Genomic DNA, 20,264 nt, shown 5'->3' on the forward strand with positions numbered 1-20,264 from the left:
GCAAATCGAAATGCCGGTGACTTGTCCTGAATGTTCCCCTATGGGGGAAGTTCCTCCACTGACTGCGCAGGCGCAAGCTTCCCGACGGAAATCCCCGAACCTCGCCCGGCATCCAGGCTCATTCTTTAACATCCCCGTGGATTGGAGGATGTTAAAAAAAGAGCCAGGAGGCCGAGCGAGCGAAGCGAGCCGTCCGAGCGCAGCGAGGACGTGAGGCCGACTGGCCACTTACCTCACAATCCACGTCGCCCTGGATGCAGGCCGCCGTTCGGGGATTTCCGTCAGCAAGTTTGCACCTGCGCAGTGTTTGAAGGAACTTTCCCGATGGCTGGAACCATCTCAGCGCATCAGTTCGCGCATGCGCTGGAACTTCCATGATACATGGAACCAGCATGTCAGATCACCGGATAGAGCCCATAGACAAGGACCAGGGCCCATGGCCAAGCTCTCCTGAGTATTACTGTAAGGAGAAAAGTGGTAGGTGCTTGTCGACATGTGCTGGGCATCTGTAGACATTACTGGAATAAATACCAGACTATACTGAATAATAGACTAATTGCTTCTCTAATACTCTCAGGCCCCGTACTCACGACCAAACATGTCTGCTGAAACTGGTCCGCAGACCAGTTTCAGCAGACATGTTTGGCCGTGTGTTGGCCCGAGCGGACCATTTTGGGACGGATCGGACAGGTTTCCAGCGGACAACTGTTTCCCGGACTTGTTTTAAAACAGTCCGCTGGAAACCTGTCCGCCCGGACATGTACGGTCGTCTGTACAGACCTACCGTACATGTCCTGCCGCCCGCATCCCTCGCATGCGTCGAATGACTTCGACGCATGCGTGGAAGCATATTTAAGGCGGCCCGCCCACGTCGCCGCGTCATTGTCGCGGCGACACCGCGTCATCGACGCGGCGACACCGCGGACACGCCCCGCGTAATGTTTACGCGCGGGCTTCTGTTCGATGGTGTGTATAGCCATCGAACAGAAGTCCCCGGGCAGTCCCCGGCCAGACATGTCCGATGGAAACGGTCTGCAGACCGTTTTCATCGGACATGTCCTGCCGTGAGTACAAGGCCTTAAATGTATTTAAACATTAAGAAAAAACTATTATATTGCAGCATTCGTTTTCTTTTTTAATTTCTTTTTGGCTGGTGTTTCTTCCTATAACACATCTTCCTGTCCTAGGGTGACAACACTCTGGGGGGTTATTTACTAAAGGAAAATCCACTTGGAAGTGCAGTCGTAGATCTTACTGCACACCTGTTTACCTTAACCACTTAAAGACCAGCCGCGGCAGTTGTACTGCGGCAGGTTGGCTCTATTACGTGAATCGGGGTCATTGTACGTCGATTCACGTAAAAGACATAGCAGGTGCGCGGCCCCCGGGGCCTGTGCGCATGGCCGGCGGGTGCGATGTCCGCCAGCCACTCGCAATCGCTCCACACAGAGGCAGAACGGGGATCTGCCACTGTAAACACGGCAGATCTCCGTTCTGACAGGGGAGCTGAGAGTGATTGTCTGTTCCTAGTGATTAGTCCAGTCAGCCCTAACCCCATACAGTTAGAAACACCTCCCAGGGAACACTTAACCCTTTGATCACCCCTGGTGTTAACCCCTTCCCTGCATTTTTGTAGCACTGATTGCTGTATAAATGTCACTGGTCCCAAAAAAGCGTCTGCTCTGTCGGCCGCAATGTCGCAGTCCTGCAAAAAATCGCAGATCGCTGCCATTACTAGTTAAAAAATGAATACCATAAATGTATCTCCTATTTTGTAGACACTATGGGCCGGATTCAGGTAGCTCGGCGCATAGTTATGCCGGCGTAGCGTATCGAATATACGCTACGCCGACGTCGCACAGAGCGGCGAGCACAGTATTCACAAAGCACTTGCTCCCAACGTTGCGCCAGCGTAACGTAAAGTCTTCGGCGTAAGCCGGCCTAATTCAAAGTAGGTGGAAGTGGGGGTGATCCATTTAAATGAACCGTGACCCCATGCAAATAATGGGCCGAACGAACGGCGCATGCGCCGTCCCGTGGACGCATCCCAGTACGCATGCGTCAGAATCACGTCGTAAATACTCCATAAGATACGTCGAATCACTGCCTACGACGTGACGTAACCTACGCCCAGCCCTATTCACGTACTACTACGTAAACGACGTAAAATACGGCGGCTGTTCCCTGGTCCATACCTTAACATGACTTGCCCCTGCTTTATGAGGCTTAACATTACGCCGGATGTACGACTTACGTAAACCGCGTATATTCATGCGCCGGGCGCAAGTACGTTCGTGAATCGCCGTATCTCACTCATTTGCATATTCGAATCGTAAATCAATGAAAGCGCCCCTTGCGGCCAGCGTAAATATGCGCCCAGGATACGACGGCGTAGGAAACTTACGTCGGTCGTAGGAAGCCTATTTTCAGGCGTATCTAGTTCTATGGGATACGACGGCGCACATTGACACTTACGCGGCGTATCTGTAGATACATCGGCGTAAGTGTTACGTGAATCCAGGCCTATGACTTTTGCACAAACCAATGAATTTACCGTATTTACCGGGGTATAGCGCGCTCCCGCGTATAGCGCGCACCCCTAAACTTGACCCGGATTCCTGTGAAAAAAAGATTTTTTGTACTTACAGTTTTGGTGTCTTCCGCGGCGTCCATCGGCGGCCTCGTCGGGTCCGGCGTCCGTCTGCGGCTTCGGGTGTCCTCTTCGTCGGGTCCGGCGTCCTTCTGCGGTGTCCTCGCGTCCTCCCCGCTCGTTTCCCGCGCCGAGTTTAAATACTGCGCCGACATATACCGAGCGCAGTACACTCGTGTATCGTCAGGCAGGCTCGGCTACTCTCGTGGTGACGTCCTGTACGTCCAGGACGTCAACGCGAGAGGCGCCGAAACTGCCCGAAGATACACGAATGTACTGCGCTCGGTAAATGCCGTTGCAGTATTCAAATTCAGCGCGGGAAAGCGGGTATCGGCGTATACCGCGCACCCACGATTTTGCCCTGATTTTCAGGGCAAAATAGTGCGCGGTATACGCCGATAAATACGGTACTCTTATTACGATTTTTTTTTTTAACAGAAATATGTAGAAGAATACATATTGACCTAAACTGAGGCGGAAATTCGTTATTTTTATATATATATTTTGGGGATATTTATTATAGCAAAAAGTAAAAAATATATTTTTTTTCTTCAAAATTGTTGCTCTATTTTTATGTTTATAGCACAAAAAATAAAAACTGCAGAGGTGATCAAATACCACCAAAAGAAAGCTCTATTTGTGGGAAAAAAGAATGTAAATTTTGTTTGGGTACAGCATCAGACGACCGCGTAATTGTCAGTTAAAACAACGCTGTGCCTTATCGCAAAAAAAAAAAATGGCCTGGTCATTAAGGGGGTAAATCCTTCTGGTCCTTAAGTGGTTAAGGTAGTATTTGCACACTTCAAATGCTCACCCATCCAGCGATGTCACGCTGAGATCCTCTCATGGCCGGCCACAGCTCTGTCCCACGCCGCCATGTTCTTTCTGATATCACCAAGAGGCCCGCCTGCTCTTTCTGGTTTAGCGGGCAGGCCTCCAGGAGATGAACTGATGGGCCCACCCCACCTCCTTTTCTGAAAGGAAGGCTATGCCTCCTGGGATATGTGACCTGCATATGATGGGAGGCACAGTGGGCAGTGTGTGCGTCATTTGCCTGGCATGCATGGGGAGACGGGGGCCGAATATTTTTACCTAAAAAAGAAAAACAGCCCGATACCTAGAGAGGATGGAAGGTGGGGTGGAGCGGAGGGAAGTAGAAGAAAAGGGTGAAGGTCCACTTTATAGTGATACTAAAGCTAAAAGTGTTTTTTACCATTTTTTTTAACTTTCCATCTATTAAATCTTCTGCCCTTGTTGTTTTAACTTTGGATAGTAAAACATTTTTTTTCTGCCAGTAAATACCTTATACAGCCCACTTCCTGTTTCTTGTCTGGTAAAAAGCCTAGGCTTATGACATCATGCACAGCTCTCTCTCTCTCTCACACTTGTGAGAGTTTGCCAGTAAGGGAGGGGGGATGAGACATAAGAGGGCCAATGAGAGCTGCAAAGCTGGGGGGGGGGGGGGTGCCTCTGTGTAAATCCAGGAAGTGATCAGGCAGCAGCTACAGCTGCCCACAGTTAAAATGGTTGCAGCCAGACTCACAGTATCACAGTATATATAAAATAATATGCAAAGTGGTTGGAGGGAAACTTCAGAATGGCAAAGATGTTTTTATTACAAATTACGTGAGCAGACTGCAGTTCCTCTTTCTTTGCATTCTTCACATTAACCACTTCCCGACGGCCGTATGACTTTATACGGCCGCAGGGTGGCTCTAAATCTCTGGGAGGCCGTGTTTTTACGGCTTCCGCTCCTCCTGGCCACTGGGGGGCGCGCGCCCGCCGCATCACTGGGATGCCGATGCGCGTGCCTGGCGGCTGCGATGTCCGACAGGCTCCCGCGATCGGCGGTTACAGAGACAAGGACGTGGATCTGTGTGTGTAAACACACAGATCCACGTCCTGTCAGGGAGAGAGGAGACCGATCTGTGTCTCTTGTACATAGAGACACAGATCGGTCACTTCACCCAGTCAGTCCCCTTCCCCCACAGTTAGTAACACTATATAGGGTACACATTTAATCCCTTCCTCACCCCCTAGTGTTAACCCCTTTAATGCCAGTCACATTTATACAGTAATCAGTGCATATTTATAGCACTAATCGCAGTATAAATGTGAATGGTGCCAAAAATGTGTCAAAAGTGTCCGATGTGTTCGCCATAATGTCGCAGTACCGATAAAAATTGCAGATCGCCGCCATTACTAGTAAAAAAAATAAATAATAATAATTCTGTCCCCTATTTTGTAGGCGCTATAACTTTTGCGCAAACCAGTCACTTATCAGAGGTGATCAAATACCACCAAAAGAAAGCACTATTTGTGGGAACAAAAGGACGTCAATTTTGTTTGGGAGCCACGTCGCACGACCGCGCAATTGTCAGTTAAAGCGACGCAGTGCCGAATCGCAAAAAGTCCTCTGGTCAGGAAGGGGGTATATGTGCCCAGTAAGCAAGTGGTTAAGGTAAAAAAAATAAAAAATTCCCTGGCCCAATCCCCCTCCCTGTGTGAAGGGGAAGAGAAGGGAGAATAGATCCGGTGCTGTGCATGGCTGCATCTATTCTCCCCTCTCCTGCTCTTCTCACAGGGACCCGTCAAATGCAGTGAGGAGGAAGATGGGGCGGGGCTAAGTCTCGCTGCTATGGAGCGTGGCACGCAGCTCGGGAGCTCGCAGACACTGCGCCTCCATAGCAAGCGGCTTGCTATGGGGATACATTCTTCTTTTTGTGAAGCTGCATTTATGTTGGACTCTTGTGGTAGAGGCCTTATAAATGAAAGGCTGTAATATCTAATAAACAAATACAAATAATTTTGGATTAGTGGTGAATGTCTCTACATTGATGTGCTCGGTTTTTAATGACTGGGTCACTGAGTTATTTTTTTCTGTGCTTCTGCTTTAGGTCTCCCTTGATATGTATTATGACGTTGAATCCAATTCTGACTCTGAATATGACCGGATGAACACTGCTGTGTCTGATGATGATTCAACTGAAGGTAAAAAAGTGTAAATGTTTATATTGTGTACAGACATATCAGCCCTTACTTTTGGGTGCAGGATTTTTAAGCGCTTTGACACCAAAAAAAATCCCATTCTAAAATCAGTGTGGTAAGACCTGAATAATGAACTGATCACAACTTTAAAAAAAACAAAAAACAAGAAAAAAAAATTGGGGGGCCCAGTGAGACTGCAATACCCTGCAATGTGCATGTGTTGCATTTGTTGTGCATTGTGGTGCACTGTATTAAGCAGCCTATTCAAAATGAATAGACTGCAATGCGCCTCAATGGCCAAAAGTAGTGCCAGCTACATTTTTTTCACATTGTCGCACAGAGGACACACAGGGTTTTGCAAGGCATGTGCATTGTAGGGGTGCATTTGGGTAGCATTCACAATGAATTGCAATGCAGGCAACTTGTACAAACATTACTTTAAACGGTGCCGATACTATAAACTAGAGGTGCACCGAAATGGAAATTTCAGAAACGAAACCGAAATAAAAAAAAAATGTCAGGCCGAAATCGAAAATTACTTTTCTTCTTTTTTAAATAATTGTATGTTAAAACATACACTCACTGTGCCCCCAATTGCCGCCTCACTGTGCCCCCAATTGCCGCCTCAATGTGCCCCCAATTGCCGCCTCTTGTTTCTTTTTTTTTTCTTTTTTTTTATTACTTTTTTTCTTTTTGTATAATTTTCTTATTTTTAATATTATTTTTCTTATTCTTTAATTTTTAATTACTTATTTTATTAATTTAATTATTATTTCTTATTTTTTTTTTTACACTTAAATTTATTGCTATCACACAGGAGAAAATAATTCCCTGTGTGATAGCAATTGGAGGTGACAGGTTCTCTTTATTAACCCTGTCACCTCAGGAGTGGATTGGCGTCAGGGACAGTAGCCAAACTAGGCAGCCGGGGGAGGAGGAGGGGGGCGGGGGACAGAGTCCCGAAGATATAGCCAGCCAGAGGGAGGTATGTGATGTGGGGGGGGGGGCGGGGGACGGATGGCTGCTAGAAAAGAAATCGACTCACTGCCACCCGTATGATGAAACTGTTTCCGCTCGGCTCGCACACACCCCCGCATCCTCCTAACCCCACACATCTCAGCATTAGACCGGCATTCTGTTTATCATAGCGTGGTTAGGAGCAGGCGGGGCTGTGTGCGAGCAGAGCTGAGACAATTTTAGTATGTGTTTTACCGCTCTGCAGCCACTATTCATTATCGGCAATTTTAAAGCTGTTTCGGCATGTCCCCAAAACAGCTGTTTTTGGCCGATATGTATCGGCCACCGATATATCGGTGCATCCCTACTATAAACCTTAACCCCTTGCCACAACCCTTAAAGGATAAGTTCATTAATTATTCACTTTGTGAGCTACGCGAAGCTAAACTCCAAACTCGGGTGTTTAGTTACCCTCTCTTCATGGCTGCGGCCTCCTGTGCTGTTTAGATCCTGGTAGATAAAGGGAGTGATAAAGCGATAATTCTGCCAGTCTACAAGACTCTGGTCCAGCCGCATTTGGAGTAGGCTGTCCATTTCTGGTCACCAGTCCTCAGAAAGGATGTGCTGGAAATTGAGCGAGTACAAAGAAGGGCAACAAAGCTAATAAAGGGCCTGGAGGATGTTAGTTATGAGGAAAGGTTGCGAGTACTGAACTTATTCTCTCTAGAGAAGAGATGCTTGAGAGGGGGTATGATTTCAATTTACAATTACCATACTGGTGACCTCACAATGGACATAAAACTTTTTTGAGGAAGGGAGTTTAATAAGACACGTGGCCACTCACTGAAATTAAAAGAAAAGAGGTTTAACCTTAAACTGCGTAGAGGGTTCTTTACTGTAAGAGCGGTAAGGATGTGGAATTCCCTTCCACAGGCGGTGGTCTCAGTGGGGGGCATCAATAGTTTAAAAAACCTATTAGATAAGCACCTGAACGACCCCAATATACAGGGATATACACGGTAACACTGACATGTAATCACACACATAGGTTGGACTTGATGGACTTGTGTCTTTTTTCAGCCTCACCTACTATGTAAAATACTATGTAGGGATAATTTGGTTAAGCACCATGCGTATGTCCAATTGAAGTCAATAGGAACGCCCTGCACTAAAGTTTTACTTTGTACACCACTGGGAGAGTTCAGTTAGAGGATAAGTTCATCTTTTAACATAAAACACTAAACACAACTTTTTTTGTAGGTAAAAAAATGTGCATTTACTATTTTGTTTTTGTTTTAGGAGCCTGTAAAACATTGCACCAAAGATCAGCAGGTTGTCTGTGGACTGTCATTATACGCTGTCTGCCCGTACATCGTATGGGCAGGCAGTTTTACATTGACAGGAAGAATCAATGAACTACCACCGCACTCAACAGTGCCATGGTAGTTCATTGAGAACTAAGCTGCGAAGGCTGTCGGTACATGTAGTTCATTGATTCACAGGGATCTGTGAATCAATGATGCAGCCGCCTGGGTGGAGCCCCCTCTCTCTTTGATTTGTGGCAGCGGGTACGAGGAGAAGATCCCCTGGCCCACTTCCACAAAAGGGGGGGGGTATGATGCTAAACATGTTACATCCTAAAGCAGCATGTCCAGAAAGGTGAACTTATCCCTTTATGTGGCTGGGGGAGGGGGAACAAGAAATGTAAGCATCCAGGAGGGTTAATTAATGAATTAGTGGGGGCTGGGGGTTTTGGAAGGATTTTAATATAATACATGAACTTGTATCTTAGTTACTAGTCCACTTCTTAGCCTATCAACTCAACATGATATAATGCTTAACCTTAGCCTTGATCTAGCCCATAAACCTAAACATGAACATACAGTGATGAAAATAAGTTTCTTTATCGTACATCACGGGACACAGAGCGGCATTCATTACTATATGGGTTATATGGAGTACCTTCAGGTGTAGACACTGGCAATCTCAAACAGGAAATGCCCCTCCCTATATAACCCCCTCCCATAGGAGGAGTACCTCAGTTTTTACGCCAGTGTCTTAGGTGTTAGTCATGGTTTAGCTTGCCTCCGCATCCTTGGGATTAGGTGAGCTACCGGTTCTGTCCAAAAAAGCCTCAGCGCTAAAGTGGTCAGTAACCGGACCCCAAACCCTTGGGGTATAGCCCATAATGCTTTTCTTTTTAGAGAGCTGGACCCTGGGCCCAGAACTTAGAAACCTTTGGGTACCTAAAGTTTTCTGTTGCCAGGGTGCTATATGGGCCCAGGACAGTGGATCCTTCATAGGAACCCAGGGCCTGAAGGTCTAGACATCCCCACGGAGATGGGGGAAGATTGGGCCTCTTGCTTGGCAAAGTCCTGCGGCATGGAGCAGGTAAGTGAGGGGAAAACTTGCGGAACTTGGTTCTTAGCAGGTTTTTTTCTGGGGGGTCACAGGGGACATGCCTAAAGTTATGCACTGCATCTGGCAAACTAGTCACATATCATAAAGATAGGATGGCTCTCTATGTATTATTCCCCATAAGATGTGACCTCCCTTGTAGTGTTGGAAAAGCATTGAGTGGGGCCTGTGTTATATAAAAATATATGTGTGTGTCAGAGAGCTTTGCTTACCTGCAGGCCTCCAGGCGATGCTCCATTCAGTCTTCCTCCTCAGAGCCTGCAAGCAGGCAAAACGCTGACCTCCTCATGGTTCCAGGCTGCAGGCTGCAGTTTGCTGGAACAGAGAGGTCCCTTCCTCCCAAAATCCCCCCCCCCTCCCCCTGTCGGGAGGGGCATTTCCTGTTTGAGATTGCTGGGGGGGAAGGGCGGGTCAGTGGCTTAAAGGAAGGGGCGGCCCTTTCTTGTTTGTTCCATTCAATACTTTGGAACTGAGGAGAAAGACCAGAGCGGCAGCACGGGGCGCCGAGGACACACAGTGGCCAGAAAGGATATTGCAGTCTTCAGAGGACTGTTTTTCAAGCCTAGAAATAGGCTGTTTCTTTTCCATCTCATAGTTTTTCTTTGCAATACTACTCAGGGGGACAGAATGTTTTTTCTTTCCTGGATTTGAAAAAAAAAAAACGAAAAAAAAAAAAAAAAGAAGTCATCTAGGGGAGAGGAAGCATTTTTTATCCCCCAAACAGGTGTTTGGGCAATTAACTTTTATAGTTCCAAATACCAATAGGTAGCAGGTGTACCTCGGTATTGTACCATGGCATCCGGGTCAGAGGGTACAAGAGGTGGGGATTCCCCCAGAGAGTCTGAGGTCTCAGACATATGCCGCTGCTTTCCCTACAGGGAGCCTTGGGGCCATCGGGATCTGGGGCTGGAGCTGACGCGGGTCAGTCCAACCCTAAGATGGTCACGGAGGAGGTATTACTCACCTCTTTAAAAGAGATGCAGAAAAGCATGGGAAAAAATGATAGCCGCAGCTATGCGGGGCAGTAAGCGGAATAGATCTCCGTCGCCCGAGCGCGGACCCTCAGAAGAGGAGGTCCTTTCCTCAGGGGAATTGGACGACCTCTTGGACAAGGACCAAGTAGGTTCAGGGATCGAAGATCCGGATACAGAGGAGTCTGGGGCAGTCTTGTCGGACTTGGTCCATAGGGCATTCAACTTGCCAGTACCAGATCTCCAGGTATCGACGGTTTCAGCTTTGGGCTCACTGAGGGCGCCTCAAAGCAATGCTGTGTTTCCGATCCATCCTCTATTAGAGGGAATTTTGTTCCAAGATTGGAACAAGCCAGATAAGATCTTCTTACCACCTAAAAGGTTCTCTGTCCTATATCCTATGGAAGAAAAATTTTCCAAAAGATGGGCTACTCCTGCAGTGGACGCAGCCATCTCATGTATTAACAGATCGTTAACATGCCCTGTAGAAAACATACAGGTGTTCAAGGATCCAGTTGATAAGCGCTTGGAAGCACTACTTAAGAACTCCTTCACTACTGCAGGGGCAGTAGTACAGCCAGCTGTGGCTGCGATTGGGGTCGCTCAAGCATTATCGGATCAATTTAAGCAGATGCTTAAACTTATTCCGGCCCAGCAGGCAGAAAAATTTTCGGATGTCCCTAAGGCCATATGTTTTACGGTAGACGCAATCAAGGATTCTATCCAGCAAGCGTCACGTTTATCGTTATCCCTTATCCATATGAGAAGACTCTTATGGTTAAAAAGCTGGGAGGCTGAGCCCCCATGCAAGAAGCTCCTGGTAGGGTTCCCCTTCCATGGAGGACGACTCTTCGGAGAAGACAGGAAGAAGGTTCAGGGACCTGCGTTTAAACGACAGTATTCCCCTGGGCAGGGGCCCTCTAATGCCAAGCAGTATCGACGGCCTCCTGCAAAAGCAAACTTCGGCTTCAACAGCAGATCACAAGGACAGGCTGTTAGAGGCAAAAGGCAGTGGTTTCGCAAACCAGCAAAACCAGCCCCCAAGCCAACCTTATGAAGGGGCGCCCCCACCCACGAAGGTGGGGGGAAGGCTGCGACTCTTTTCAGAGATTTGGGAAGCCAGCATTCCCGACGAGTGGGTACGGTCTTCCGTGGCCACAGGCTACAAATTAGATTTCCTAAGGTTTCCTCCTCCTCATTTCCAGAAGTCGAGGATTCCAAACGATCCGGAAAAGGGAGCCGCATTAAGATCGGCATTAGATCATCTACTTTCCCAGGAAGTAATAGTAGAGGTACCAGTCCTGGAACAGGGGCTGGGTTTCTACTCCAACCTATTCATCATCCCAAAATCCAATGGAGATGTCAGGCCAATTTTGGACCTAAAGATGGTAAATGCATATCTAAAGATCCGCTCATTTCGGATGGAATCCGTGCGGTCAGCAGCTGCCACACTCCAGAAGGACGACTTCATGGCGTCCATAGACATAAAGGATGCCTACCTTCATGTTCCAATTTATCAGCCACATCAAAGATATTTACGCTTCATGGTGGCTTCGCGTCACTTCCAATTCGTGGCGCTTCCCTTCGGGTTGGCTACGGCCCCCCGGGTGTTCACGAAGGTCCTAGCTCCAATCCTAGCCAAACTAAGGATCCAAGGGGTCACGATCCTAGCATACCTGGACGACCTCCTAGTCATAGATCACTCGTCTCCCGGCTTGGAGCGAGCAGTGGCCCTCACGGTCCAATACCTCGAGAGGTTCGGCTGGGTCCTAAATCGAGAAAAGTCAGCTTTCCAGCCCACAAGGCAGTTGGAATATCTCGGCATGAGATTAGACACAGAACAACAAGGAGTGTTCCTACCTCTGAGGAAGGTAAAAGCCATCAAGGAATTAATCCTACTGGTTCTAAGCAAGAAAGAACCGACTATTCGCCTATGTATGAGGTTACTAGGCAAGATGGTGGCCACATTCGAGGCGGTACCATACGCCCAGAGCCACACTCGCATCCTACAGGCAGCCATCCTGTCAGCATGGAGCAGAAGGCCACAGGCCTTGGATATCCCGTTGCCGCTCTCATCAAGAGTCCGACAAAGTCTGTGTTGGTGGTTAGACCCCCAGAATCTACTGAAGGGGAAGTCTTTCAGCCCAGTGGCTTGGAAGATAGTGACCACAGACGCCAGCCTGACGGGCTGGGGAGCAATTTTGGATGGTTGCACTCGCCAAGGTACTTGGGCAAAGCCAGAGAAGCAGTTGCCCATCAACATCTTGGAGCTCAGAGCTGCTCGACTAGCCCTCAGGGCTTGGACGTCAAAATTGCAGGGGTTCCCGGTGAGAATTCAATCAGACAATGCCACGGCCGTGGCATACATAAATCACCAAGGGGGAACCAGGAGTCAAGCCGCTCAAAGAGAGGTGAGCTTGATTCTCCTATGGGCAGAGGCTCATGTGCCCTGCATATCGGCAATATTCATTCCAGGAGTGGACAACTTTCAGGCGGACTTCTTAAGCCGCCAGACTCTATGGCCGGGGGAATGGTCTCTGCATCCACAAGTCTTTCAAGCACTCTGCCAAAGATGGGGAGTGCCGGACGTGGATATCATGGCATCGAGACTCAACAAGAAACTAGACAGGTTCATATCCCGTTCAAGGGATCCAATGGCCTGCGGAACCGATGCGTTGGTTTGCCCTTGGCATCAGTTCAAACTTCTTTATGCGTTTCCCCCGCTCCAGTTACTACCCCGCCTGCTGCGCAGGATCCGGGTGGAGCACATACCAGTCATCCTGGTAGCTCCAGCATGGCCCAGAAGAGCATGGTACTCACTAATCTTAAGGATGGTAGTGGGAGACCCGTGGACTCTTCCTCTACGGCCAGACCTGCTATCGCAAGGTCCGATCCTCCACCCTGCCTTACGGCATCTAAATTTGACGGCCTGGAAGCTGAATCCCTGATTCTCAGGGGTAGAGGTCTGTCTCAGAAAGTAATCTCTACCCTAATCAGAGCCAGGAAACCGGTCTCTAGGGTGATTTATTACAGGGTCTGGAAGGCCTATGTAGGCTGGTGTGAGTCCAAGCGATGGCTTTCTCGCAAATTTACCATCGATAGAGTATTACGTTTTCTCCAGCTAGGAGTGGATAAAGGATTGGCATTAAGCACAATCAAAGGACAGATTCTGCTCTGTCAGTGTGGTTTCAGCGGCCGCTGGCCACCCACTCGCTGGTTAAGACCTTCCTTCAAGGGGTCTTACGTATTAGACCTCCAGTTAAATCCCCGCTTTGTCCGTGGGATTTAAATCTTGTTCTGTCAAGTTTACAGAAACAACCGTTTGAGCCGTTGGCTGATATTCCTTTGGTTCTACTGACAAGGAAGTTAGTATTTTTGGTTGCCATAGTTTCCGCAAGAAGAGTTTCGGAGCTGGCAGCCTTATCCTGTAAGGAACCATATCTTGTTTTTCATAAGGACAGGGTCGTTCTCCGCCCTCATCCTTCCTTCCTTCCGAAGGTCATATCCAGTTTTCATTTGAACCAGGATTTGGTATTACCATCCTTCTTCCCTAAACCTACTTCCAGAAAGGAAGGGTTGCTGCATACCTTGGATATTGTCAGGGCCATGAAGGCCTATCTTAAAGCTACAAAGAAGATCCGGAAGACAGATGTGCTGTTCATTCTACCGGATGGGCCCAAGAAGGGGCAGGCAGCTGCAAAGTCCACCATTTCTAGGTGGATTAAGCAATTAATCACTCAGGCCTACGGCTTGAAAGGGTTGCCTCCTCCAGTATCATTAAAGGCTCATTCTACTAGAGCCATGGGCGCCTCCTGGGCAGCACACCACCAGATCTCCATGGCTCAAGTTTGCAAGGCGGCAACCTGGTCTTCTGTCCACACGTTTACAAAATTCTACAAGTTGGACGTAAGAAGGAATACTGATACTGCCTTCGGGCAGGCAGTGCTGCAGGCTGCAGTTTGAGACCCTCGGATTCCGGGGGCTCCTCTTGTTTGAGTTAAATTTAAAAATTTTATTTTTCTCAACTAAGTTGGATTTATTATGATTTGAGTATATCTCTAAATTAAATCCTTTTGTCTTGGAGATGTTCTCCCTCCCCTCATTGTAAGCATTGCTTTGGGACATCCCATATAGTAATGAATGCCGCTCTGTGTCCCGTGATGTACGATAAAGAAAAAGAGATTTTTAATACAGCTTACCTGTAAAATCTTTTTCTTGGAGTACATCATGGGACACAGAGCTCCCACCCCTCTTTTTTGAGGACCATTTTGGGAGGCATACTGCTTGCTACAAAACTGAGGTACTCCTCCTATGGGAGGGGGTTATATAGGGAGGGGCATTTCCTGTTTGAGATTGCCAGTGTCTACACCTGAAGGTACTCCATATAACCCATATAGTAATGAATGCCGCTCTGTGTCCCGTGATGTACTCCAAGAAAAAGATTTTACAGGTAAGCTGTATTAAAAATCTCTTTATTTGAACACCCTGCTATTTTGCAAGTTCTCCCACTTGGAAATCATGGAGGGGTCTGAAATTGTTATCGTAGGTGCATGTCCACTGTGAGAGACATATTCAAAAAAAAAAAAATCCAGAAATCACAATGTATGATTTTTTTAACTATTTATTTGTATGATACAGCTGCAAATAAGTATTTGAACACCTGAGAAAATCAATGTTAATATTTGGTACAGTAGCCTTTGTTTGCAATTACAGAGGTTTCTTGTAGTTTTTCACCAGGTTTGCACACACTGGAGGAGGGATTTTGGCCCACTTCTCCACACAGATCTTCTCTAGATCAGTCAGGTTTCTGGGCTGTCGCTGAGAAACACAGAGTTTGAGCTCCCTCCAAAGATTCTCTATTGGGTTTAGGTCTGGAGACTGGCTAGGCCACGCCAGAACCTTGATATGCTTCTTACAGAGCCACTCCTTGGTTATCCTGGCTGTGTGCTTCGGGTCATTGTCATGTTGGAAGACCCAGCCTCGACCCATCTTCAAAGCTCTAACTGAGGGAAGGAGGTTGTTGCCCAAAATCTCGCAATACATGGCCCCGGTCATCCTCTCCTTAATACAGTGCAGTCGCCCTGTCCCATGTGCAGAAAAACACCCCCAAAGCATGATGCTACCACCCCCATGCTTCACAGTAGGGATGGTGTTCTTGGGATGGTACTCATCATTCTTCTTCCTCCAAACACGGTTAGTGGAATTATGACCAAAAAGTTCTATTTTGGTCTCATCTGACCACATGACTTTCTCCCATGACTCCTCTGGATCATACAAATGGTCATTGGCAAACTTAAGACGGGCCTTGACATGTGCTGGTTTAAGCAGGGGAACCTTCCGTGCCATGCATGATTTCAAAACATGACGTCTTAGTGTATTACCAACAGTAACCTTGGAAACGGTGGTCCCAGCTCTTTTCAGGTCATTGACCAGCTCCTCCCGTGTAGTCCTGGGCTGATTTCTCACCTTTCTTAGGATCATTGAGACCCCACGAGGTGAGATTTTGCATGGAGCCCCAGTCCGAGGGAGATTGACAGTCATGTTTAGCTTCTTCCATTTTCTAATGATTGCTCCAACAGTGGACCTTTTTTCACCAAGCTGCTTGGCAATTTCCCCGTAGCCCTTTCCAGCCTTGTGGAGGTGTACAATTTTGTCTCTAGTGTCTTTGGACAGCTCTTTGGTCTTGGCCATGTTAGTAGTTGGATTCTTACTGATTGTATGGGGTGGACAGGTGTCTTTATGCAGCTAATGACCTCAAACAGGTGCATCTAATTTAGGATAATAAATGGAGTGGAGGTGGACATTTTATAGGCAGACTAACAGGTCTTTGAGGGTCAGAATTCTAGCTGATAGACAGGTGTTCAAATACTTATTTGCAGCTGTATCATACAAATAAATAGTTAAAAAATCATAAATTGTGCTTTCTGGAATTTTTTTTGATTATGTCTCTCACAGTGGACATGCACCTACGATGACAATTTCAGACCCCTCCATGATTTCCAAGTGGGAGAACTTGCAAAATAGCAGGGTGTTCAAATACTTATTTTCCTCACTGTACCCCTTAAAGTGGAACTTTACCCATAACAACTTGATAAAAAAGAATGTTCTTTAGCAAGGAACATACATTCCACATTAATAATTATGCTACAAAATTAGCATGTGCTGTAATTTGCCTCCAGCTTTGCTCCTGTTTCTTCTTGCTGGAAGCTGCCTCTTTGCTGCAGCTCAGAGCCCCTGAACAGCAGTAAATCATCAACGATTTAATGGTTTAAAAAAACAGTTATATTTCTGGAATGTTGAGATTGCTAACTATCACATTAGCTTGTGTCCTCAACCAAACTTCCAAACCATCAAATGGCTGGTGTCATAACTGATCACATGTGCAGCACAGTGGCAGTTGCAGATCAAACAGAAGAAGCTTCTTTGCATTTAAAGGATAGGAGGGTTTATTCTGCTTTAAAGGGACACTAAAGGTACATGTTTTTTCACCTTAATGCATCCTATGCATTAAGGTGAAGAAACATCCGACAATACCGCCCCCCCCCACACACTTTACTTACCTGAGTCCGTTCACCTGCGGCGCTCGCCCCCGACGTCCCCTTCGCCACTTAGCCTGGTCGTTGATTGGCTAGAGTGGATGGATTGAAAGCAGCGCAGCCATTGTCTTGCGCTGCTTTTAATCACATCCAATGACGAGTGATACAGTGAATGGCTATAGCCGCCGGCTGTATCACGGGAGCGCCCCTGCAAAAACTTTCCACCGTGCGAGCTCGCATGAAGGTGGAAAGTTCTTGCGGGCAGGTCTAGAGACAGCCGCCGAGGGACCCCAGAAGACGTGGATCGGGGCAACTCTGTGCAAAACGAGCTGCACAGTGGAGGTAAGTATAACATGTTTGTTATTTAAAAAAATTTGTTTTACAACCCCTTTAAAGCGGAGTTCCGGCCACAATTTCACTTTTTAAATATAAATACCCCTGTAATACACAAGCTTAATGTATTCTAGTAAAGTTAGTCTGTAAACTAAGGTCCGTTTTGTTAGGTTGTTACAGCATTTAGACACTTTATAAAATAGAAATTGACTGGGGCCATCTTAAGTGTGGGCATCATGAAGCCAGACTGTATGACTTCCTGGATTTCAGCCTTGCAGATCTCGCACATGCTCAGTGCTGCACAAGCAGTGTCAGATCAGGTTTCAGCACCTGTGCTGTCCAAGTCATATGATTCTTTGAGACTGGGGAGTGCACAGACTCCTGGAAAGTTACACCCACTACATTCCCAGGAGTCTGTGTGGTGTAGGTTAGGAAGCATTAATCACCTAGGTGCAGGAAGTGGGAAGATTAACTAATCCTAGCAACAACACTTTGAAGGCATCTAAAAAAATTTTTTTTTTTGTAAAGGACTAATGACATTTTTTTAAAACTACTGATGTAATGTTATATTTATGGGTGGAACTCCACTTTAAGGCTGTCAGCAGATTGACCTCTACAAACTCGGCAGTGCCTAAAAATAGAGAGCAACTGAGCATGTGCTGATCAGCGTGAGACAGTGTATTAATGGCTATCAGTGCGACTGTCCTCCATAAAAATTGAACTTCTGAGTTGGTTATGCCAAATTTTCAAAAACCAGTCGCCCATCTAAACTTCTAGGTGGAAACGGCCTTTAGTGTGAAATATTTGTTCTTATATATTGTTGCAATCTTATTTGTGTGCAGATTTAGTGGTGATAAATGAAAAGGGGGAGACTTGTATGATGTCCAGCTCATCTTCAAAAGTGGAAAAGATACCAGCGGGAAAGGATGTCTACAACAAACAAGACCCATGTGCCAGGCTGGTGGACAACTGCCACAACAATGCCATTGACCCCAAAACTGGTAAAGTGATGGAAATGACCACCTTTTTGTGCATTGACTGTGGCAAGAGCTTCACGGACAAATCTCGCTTTGTGAAGCACCAGAAGACACACTTGGTAGCAAAGCCTCATACTTGTAACGTGTGTGGTAAGGCTTTTTCATATAATTCACACTTGATCATACATCAGAGAACTCATGGTGGCGAGAGACCCTTTGCATGTTCCTATTGTGAAAAGTCTTTCACTGATCGCCCGTCTCTTGTGAAACACGAAAGAATTCACACCGGAGAAAAGCCATTTTCTTGTACAGTCTGCGGAAGAAGCTTCACCGACCATTCAAATCTGTTGAAGCACCATAGTATCCACACACGGGAGAAGTCCTTCACCTGCCTGGAGTGTGGAAAGAGCTTTACGGACCGGTCCAGTATGGAGAAACACCAGACTGTTCATTGTGGGGAGAAGTCCTTCCAGTGTGGTGAATGTGGGCAGAGGTTCACAGAAAACTCTGCTCTGGTTTTCCATCTACGGAGCCACACTGGGGAGAAATCGTATTCCTGCAAGGAGTGCGGAAAAACCTATTCCTGCAATTCACACCTAATTTTGCACCAGAAAAGTCACGCTGGCGAAAGACCCTTTGTGTGCCAGAAATGCGGAGAAAGCTTCATGGACAGCTCCACCTTGGTGATACACCAACAGGTTCACTCTGAGGAGAAACCCTTTGTGTGCCAAATATGTGGGAACGGCTACACCAAGAAGTCGGCTTTGGTGAAGCATCAGAGGACCCACGCAGGTGAGACACTAGCAAACTTAATTGATAGCTCATCTCTGGTCAAACATACCAAACTATTCACTTGGATCCAGTGTGGAAGTAACGTTTCCACTCGGTCCGCCTTGGTGAAACACCAGGGGACCCATAGTGGAGAGAAGCCATACACACAACCTGTAATGCCCACCTGGTGTTTCATAGGTGCTTCCACACTGAGGAGAAGCCATTCCAATCTAATCAATGCAGCAAAAGTTTCAACCGCTCCAGCTTGGTAACACATCAGCGGATACATATCAAAGAATGTTTACAACTATTGTACTTCATTGATAACTTAACCACTTAAGACCCGGACCTTTATGCAGGTTAAGGACCTTGCCCCTTTTTGCGATTCCGCACTGCGCCGCTTTAACTGACAATTGTGCGGTCGTGCGACGTGGCTCCCAAGCAAAATTGGCGTCCTTTTTTCCTACAAATAGAGCTTTCTTTTGGTGGTATTTGATCACCTCTGCGGTTTTTAGTTTTTGCGCTATTGAGTGACAATTTTGAAAATAATGCAATATTTTTTACTTTTTGCTATAATAAATATCCCCCAAAAAAAATATAAAAAAAAACACATTTTTTTTGGGCCGATATGTATTCTTCTACTTATTTTTGGTAAAAAAATTCACAATAAGCGTTTTATTGATTGGTTTGCGCAAAAGTTATAGCGTTTACAAAATAGGGGATAGTTTTATGACATTTTTATTAATATATTTTTTTTTACTAGTAGTGCCTGAGTCCCGCGATCGGTCCCCGGAGTTGAAGAACGAGGAGAGCTGTGTGTAAGCACACCTTCCCCGTTCTTCACAGTGGCGCTGTCATTGATAGTCTGTTCCCTGATATAGGGAAAGGCGATCAATGACGTCACACGTCCAGCCCCGCCCCCCTACAGTTAGAAACACATATGAGGTCACACATAACCCCTTCAGCGCCCCCTAGTGGTTAACATCCACACTGCAATTGTCATTTTTACAGTAAACAATGCATTTTTTTATAGCATTTTTTTTTCTGTGAAAATGACAATGGTCCCAAAAATGTGTCAAAATTGTCCGATGTGTCCGCCATAATGTCGCAGTCACAAAAAAAAATCGCTGATTGCCGCCATTAGTAGTAAAAAAAAAAAAAAATTATAAAAATGCAATAAAACTATCCCCTATTTTGTAAAGGCTATAAATTTTGCGCAAGCCAATCGATAAACGCTTATTGCGATTTTTTTTTTTTACCAAAATTATGTAGAAGAATACGTATCGGCCTAAACTGAGGAAACAAACGTTTTTTATATATTTTTGGGGGATATTTATTATAGCAAAAAGTAAAAAATATTGCATTTTTTTTCAAAATTGTCGCTCTATTTTTGTTTATAGCACGAAAAATAAAAACCGCAGAGGTGATCAAATACCACCAAAAGAAAGCTCTAATTGTGGTTAAAAAAAGGACTCCAATTTTTTTTGGGAGCCACGTTGCACGACCGCGCAATTGTCAGTTAAATCGACGCAGTCCCGAATCGCAAAAAGGGTCCTGGTCCTTTACCTGCATTTTGATCCGGGTCTTAAGTGGTTAACCACCTCAATCCGAGTGTGTTACACCTGTTTGCTTCCAGGCAATTGTTCGGACATGCAGCACTGTA

At 46.4% G+C, this 20,264-nt stretch overlaps 1 protein-coding gene across 3 annotated transcripts in view; it reads left to right on the forward strand.

The window, feature by feature from the left end:
- Positions 1-20,264, forward strand: part of LOC120933168 (oocyte zinc finger protein XlCOF6-like) — a 45,504-nt gene that overhangs the window by 6,055 nt on the left and 19,185 nt on the right. Inside the window, exons 1-3 of one of the 3 annotated variants that reach the window (XM_040346216.1) lie at positions 404-477; positions 5,548-5,641; positions 17,696-18,622. In XM_040346216.1, coding sequence (XP_040202150.1) covers positions 5,560-5,641; positions 17,696-18,622 — 1,009 coding nt within the window. In that variant the 5' untranslated portion in view covers positions 404-477; positions 5,548-5,559. Of the gene's footprint in view, positions 1-403; positions 478-5,547; positions 5,642-17,695; positions 18,623-20,264 lie in introns of those variants that run through there. The other 2 variants (XM_040346215.1, XM_040346217.1) reach the window with 2 other exon arrangements.

The sequence above is a fragment of the Rana temporaria genome, chromosome 3, assembly GCF_905171775.1.
Source record: "Rana temporaria chromosome 3, aRanTem1.1, whole genome shotgun sequence".
Taxonomy (NCBI): Eukaryota; Metazoa; Chordata; class Amphibia; order Anura; family Ranidae; genus Rana; species Rana temporaria.